The sequence below is a fragment of the Coffea arabica genome, unplaced genomic scaffold (assembly GCF_036785885.1).
Source record: "Coffea arabica cultivar ET-39 unplaced genomic scaffold, Coffea Arabica ET-39 HiFi ptg000022l, whole genome shotgun sequence".
NCBI classification, from domain to species: domain Eukaryota; kingdom Viridiplantae; phylum Streptophyta; class Magnoliopsida; order Gentianales; family Rubiaceae; genus Coffea; species Coffea arabica.
The window spans coordinates 758-6,834 of record NW_027266170.1 but is presented as its reverse complement, the minus strand read 5'-3'; the positions used below and the strand labels follow the sequence as shown (position 1 = coordinate 6,834).

The window sequence follows — 6,077 nt, the reverse complement described above, 5'->3', positions numbered from 1 at the left end:
ATTTGGGAGCTCCCTTAGCAGTAGGGAAGAGGAAAAGGGTGTTGTTTGATGGCATTTTAGCCAAAGTTAGATCGCGTATTCTTGGCCAAATTTTTATCTTCAGGTGGAAAAATTATTCTAATTAAGCATGTGCTAACATCGATTCCTATCTTTTTGCTGCAAGTTCTGTCTCCTCCCAAGTCCTTTCTTGTGGCCTTGGGTCGAATGTTGAATGGTTTTCTTTGGAATCAGTCGGCTGATCAGAAAAGAATTCATTGGAAATCATGGGAGAAATTGTCTTTCCCGGTTCAAGAGGGTGGTCTTGGTTTTAGATCATTTTCGAGTGTAGTTTGATGCTTTTAGTATGAAACTCTGGTGGCGTCTTAGATTGAATGATTCCATGTGGGCATCGTTTATGCATCAAAAGTCTATTTCAGGAAGTCACCCGTTACATGTGCGGCGTAAGGTTGGTTCAACAGGTTTGGCCACATTATTCTCATATGTTTGGTATGCCAGTTATGGTTCATTCTTGTATCTCTTCATTGCTTGGCTCGTCAGTTGCTTTAAGCTCTTCTCAACTTATTGTTGATGAGAATCTTTTGGTGTCTTCGTGGTTTAAGTCTGTTCCGCCAACTAAAGTTACTACTAAGGCTGTTTCATGGTTGCCCCCAGCGGCCGGCTGGTACAAATTAAATACAGATGCCAGTGTGCGTGACACATCTGCCTCGGGGGATGGGGTGTTTGCGGGATCATTCTGGAAAGGTGGTTTTCGCATTTTATAAAGAATTTGGTGAATCATATTTTGAGCGCCATTCCTCGTGGACTTGGACGGGAAGAGTGGCTACAAGCTCTGCCTCGGGCATTAGTTGCAGGATTTGTGAAAACTGACAAGGAATTTCAGAGCAGAGGCATGACATTTTGTTACTTGTAGCAATTTACCAGCCACCTAGCATATTGTTATGGTCTTAAGAAGATGAATTCTTTTTATTATCTTGTTTTCAACAGGCCAAACTTCTGGAACGACAGCGACATTTGTTATAGTTGATGGATGGACTGTGACAGTTGCATCCGTTGGTGATTCACGGTGTGTTTTGGATACACAGGGTGGTGCTGTCACAGCGCTGACTGTTGATCATAGACTTGAAGAAAATGTTGAGGAGTAAATACCTAACTTTTAACTCCAGTGTTTCATCTTCTTCTAGGCAGATGTTAATCTGTGTCTTTTAATTACAGAAGGGAACGAGTTACAGCAAGTGGAGGTGAGGTTGGAAGGCTGAGCATTTTTGGCGGATCTGAGGTAGATTGTTTAGAGTCCTTAATTTTCTGTTTCTGGTTATGCTTCTAGTGGTCTTACCAATGGGCTTGATCACAGAAGCAGCTGCCTCTTAATTGGTTTTCAGATTGTGAAATTACATGCTTACTTCATGTGCGCAGATAGGTCCCCTTCGTTGTTGGCCAGGGGGTTTATGCCTTTCAAGATCAATTGGAGACATGGATGTTGGGGAATTTATTGTTCCAATACCTCATGTCAAACAAGTTAAGGTATCTGCTCAGTTTTTGGCTTCCTCTTCTATGCTCATTCAATCAATTTTACTCTGTTCTTTTCTCGTCACTGTTTCACTATCTCTCTTACATTTTATCCCCCTGCTATATAACTTGTTAGTTCCTTGGTTTAGATGATGCTTAATGTGTGACTGACTTGGCTATTGACCTTCCTGTTCTCTTGGTCCAGCTATCAAATGCAGGTGGGAGGATGATAATTGCATCTGATGGTATTTGGGATGCATTATCTTCAGAAGTGGCAGCAAAATCATGTCGTGGATTGCCTGCAGAACTTGCTGCAAGACAAGTGGTTAAGGTAATTTATCGGCAAATTGAGAATATGCATGCATGACCTTCATGCACCTAACCACATGACACCTAAACAACTGGAAGACGTGACTGGCACTGAAATTAGATAGCAAATGAACTTTTTGAAAGTGCGCTGTTGTATGTTGTTCAGGAAGCATTGAGGACACGCGGCCTTAAGGATGACACAACTTGTATAGTGGTTGACATAATTCCTCCTGATAACACTGTTCAACCTCCCGCTCCACCAAAGAAGTATAACAAATTCCAAGCATTTTTGTTTAGAAAGATATTCCGTGATTCTTCCAGCAGACTATCAAAGAAGCTATCAGCTGTAGGAATAGTAGAAGAATTATTTGAAGAAGGGTCAGCAATGCTTGCAGAAAGGTTAGATTTCTCTACTCTACAGCATTGAAATTTTAGACTTCACCTGGCAAATAATTTTCTTTAATTTGTTTTACTTTGAACTGTTAACCTGCTACTGCATCTGCAGAACTACATGAGATTGAATAGTTAATGAGTGGTAGTGGTATAGAATGAGACCAAACCTTCTGGGTGTTCTTAATCTTGTTCATATTCATCTCAACTTGGGAGGTCATCAGTATTAGGGGGATCACGACAGGATTGGGCAGAACACTTGACTTCTTAGTTAACTAGTCATTTTCTTCAAGGAGACTTGAAGGTACTCTTAATCAGTTGATTTCTGCAATTTGCGAGACATATTATACTGGATAGAGTGATGTTCATGGTTCAGAACAATGGTAACCCTCAGAAATATTTCCTTAGACAGCTGGTGATAGAGTGGATTCACAAAAAATTAGAGATAGTGTTTATTAAGTATTACTTTCATTGAACTTCCACTGACTAAGTTCAGGAAATATCAGCTCCCAAAGTTCATATCAATCAACCAGGAAAACACCTGGTTATAGTATTACATGGTTCCGATGCATTTGGTAATTTATAAAATCACATTCACCGTGTCAACATGCATTCTCTTTTTGCATGACTTGTAATGATCACTAGATATCAGTTGCAGGAACAGACATCAGTCGCATAAAAGAAAGTTTTTCATGTTCTTTCTTGTATACTTTGCAGATTAGGAAATGATGACTCCAGTGGTCAGACAACAGTTGGCCTTTTCATATGTGCTGTTTGCCAGACTGATCTTGCTCCAAGTGAAGGCATATCAGTTCATGCTGGTTCCATATTCTCCACAAGCTCAAAGCCTTGGCAAGGGCCTTTCCTTTGTTCTGATTGTCGTAATAAGAAGGATGCCATGGAAGGGAAACGGCCCAGTGGAGTTAAAGTAGTATAATTCCTTCATTTTTTGCACTGAATTTTCGAATCCCGATTCTTTATTGATCGATATTTTTATTGGTTGGTCAATTAATTTAGTATCTACATTAAGCTTTCTTGGAACGTCATTATTCATACTAGATATTTGACAACCCGCTGTACAGGCATTGACAGATTCTGAATTTCTTTTGATGATGAAAACGTTGGATAGCAACCAAATCCCCAAAGACTCGAGGATTTTGCCAAGCCATAAACATGGTATGGGAGAGGGGAAACTAATGGTCTTCCTCTGAGTTTTTTCTTGGAAATTTGTTAGTTGTGTTTCCTGCAATAGATAGAGAACTAAGAAAAATAATCTTATTCATCACATACGTCTCTTCCTTTTTTCCCTTTCCTCTTCTTCTTTTGGACGCAAGGCTAAGGAAGGATAGAACTGGCTAAATTATGAGAAACATGGTAGTCTCGATTGAAAAACGGGGAGTTTATAATTCAGAGATCTTGGGTTCAAGTTTTCTCACTAAAAAAGTCTCCAAAACGGAGGGATGTTCTTGAGTGCTATGTAGGATTATAAAATCAATTCCTCAGACACAAAAACGCATGCACCATTGCTTGCTCTCCCCACTTCTCATTGCTTAGGGGACATATACAAAATATACTCTATCTATCAAGATATTTAACCGAATGCAGTCAGCCATTCCCATATTGTTTCCACAGATTTTCATATTCCTTTTCGTCTTTCTCGAAGAAAAATCGTCTGCTGCTCATTTCCAGTATGAAGCATGTGTTCGAAAATCTTGTGGAAATATAAGCATAAAATATCCATTCTACATTCAAGGTCTGCAAGAATCCTATTGTGGCTTCCCAGGATTTGGACTCAATTGCACGAAATCACCGTTGATTCATCTAATAGAAAATTACTATGTGATTTTCGGGTACACGATCACACAGTTTCAACTGTCAAAAGTTGTCTACCTCTACCACAGATTGGAAATATAAATCATATTCCAAGTTGACTTGCATGCTTTTTTTCATGACTAGTAATTACCAAAAAATATCAGTTGCAGAAACAGGCATTAGTTGCATTTAAGAAAGTTTTTCAAGTTCTTTCTTGTATAGCGTGCAGATTAGGAAATGATGACTCCAATGGTCAGACAACAACATGAGTTGGCCTTTTCATGTCATGCTGGTTCCATAATCTCTCTAGCTCAAAGCCTTGGCAAGGGCCTTTCCTTGGTTCTGATTGTCGTAACAAGAAAGATGCCATGGAAGGGAAACGACCCAGTGGAGTTAAAGTAGTATAATTCCTACATTTTTCGCACTGAATGTTCTAATATTGATTCTTTCTCAATGGCTGCAAACGGTCAAGTTGAGCCGAGTCGAGTTTTGCCTTAATCCAGTTCAGCCTCGACACAAATTTATAAAACTCGACATCGAGTTCGATGAGTTCTCAATGTAAAACTTGCGCTCGAGTTCAACCTCAAATTCGAGCCAAGTCAAGCTCGAGCCAATTCAAACTTTAAAAAAATAATTATTTTATTTTTTTTAAAAAAGAATAAAATAGTAATTTTTCTTTAGCAAATAATAAAACATTAGGAACATATATGTAATTTCACCATTAATATATATATATATATATATATATATATATAATATTGAGCCAACTCGCGAACTAACGAGTTGAATTTCTTTAATTACTATAACTATTAAGTTGTAAAACTAATTTAATATTCACGAGATTATAACATTAAAATTATACATAAATAAGTAATAGTTCTTAAAAAGTACATATATCAAGAATTTTTTTAATAATATTTATATCTAATTCATTCAAATTACATTAAAAAAGTAATAAAATATGCAATTATAAGCCAATACATATTTAGAGGTTGGAACTTCTTTATAGCCTTGTGACTTGAATCCAAATAGAAGTAAACAAATTGATTTGTCTTATGAGTCATATAGTTACCAACAGGAAAAATTGATTTGTTTCGTTTTGTACTTCTCTTTGAAAAATGTTGAGACTTCAGCCTTCAAATGTATTTTTGTATTTCGTAATTTGTATATATTTAGTATTTAGTAATAATATATTTGGATATATAGTTATACATATAATATAAAAATATAAATATTATATATATATATATATTAAAAGGCTGGACCTCTATCGAAATTGAGTCTAATGAAAATTTCGACTCATATTGAATTCGATCTAGTTTTTAGGTCTAAACTCAATCCAACTCACCAAAAGATTGGACTCATTGGACTTTTCTCGAACCGAACGAATCGAGATGGTTTGACCCCATTAATAGTCCTACCACCCAACCCAATCGTCCCCTTCATTTGTAATACCAGTTGTTTCAACGTCCAGAAGAAGTCTTGGATTTCCATTTCTGCTAAAGTTCATCTCCCTGTATAATGATTAATCCTACTACCCGTCAGTGTAAAATATATAGGCTAACACAATCAACACAAAACTTGCCCAGTTTGAGTGCAGCTCTCTCGTTGTATCTCAAGTACTTTCCAAAATCGGCACTAGTCTTGAAGTAATTTGATAGCATGTGATATGGTTTTTTCCAATAAAAATTGTACTTGGATGAAACGGACACCCATTTCTAAGTCTTCACCATTATGGTTTCATAGTAATTGTTTGTTGGGATTGACCGCTATCTACTTCTGCAATTCACTATTTGTGCAAGACAAAGTGATGCTGCATTGTTCGTTTACAAGGCTCTTCAATCTTAATACCACATGTCATATTTGCCTTGGTTAGAACTAGAAGGGCATCTTTATACTTCCTAGTCTCTAAGTGGCAAGTCATGCAGCAAGTGACTGTGAAATATGAATTTTCTGTTGTCAAAGTAGAGAGCACAAGCAGCCAATGTAGAAAAAACATATGGTGTGGGTTCCAGAAATATCACATCCTACTCATTTTTCCTGGGAACCCTCTTAACAAC

At 37.3% G+C, this 6,077-nt stretch overlaps 1 protein-coding gene across 1 annotated transcript; it reads left to right on the top strand.

Annotated features, from left to right (window-relative positions):
* The first annotated feature begins 431 nt into the window (after positions 1–431).
* LOC140032706 (probable protein phosphatase 2C 3) lies at positions 432–3,350 on the top strand. The gene is made up of 8 exons (XM_072073485.1): positions 432–716; positions 764–887; positions 985–1,138; positions 1,213–1,276; positions 1,414–1,521; positions 1,712–1,837; positions 1,982–2,214; positions 2,923–3,350. Exons 1-8 carry the CDS (start codon positions 432–434, stop codon positions 3,140–3,142), a joined length of 1,314 nt encoding a protein of 437 aa, XP_071929586.1. The 3' UTR covers positions 3,143–3,350.
* The last annotated feature ends 2,727 nt before the right edge of the window (positions 3,351–6,077 follow it).

What these genes read in the sequence shown, in the direction of transcription:
- LOC140032706 (XM_072073485.1), top strand. Translation starts at nt 432, where the DNA reads ATGTGCGGCGTAAGGTTGGTTCAACAGGTTTGGCCACATTATTCTCAT. An exon ending in CATCTGCCTCGGGGGATGGG is followed by an intron (nt 717 to 763) that starts GTGTTTGCGGGA and finishes CATTTTATAAAG; the next exon opens with AATTTGGTGAATCATATTTT. An exon ending in TCAGCAATGCTTGCAGAAAG is followed by an intron (nt 2,215 to 2,922) that starts GTTAGATTTCTC and finishes TATACTTTGCAG; the next exon opens with ATTAGGAAATGATGACTCCA.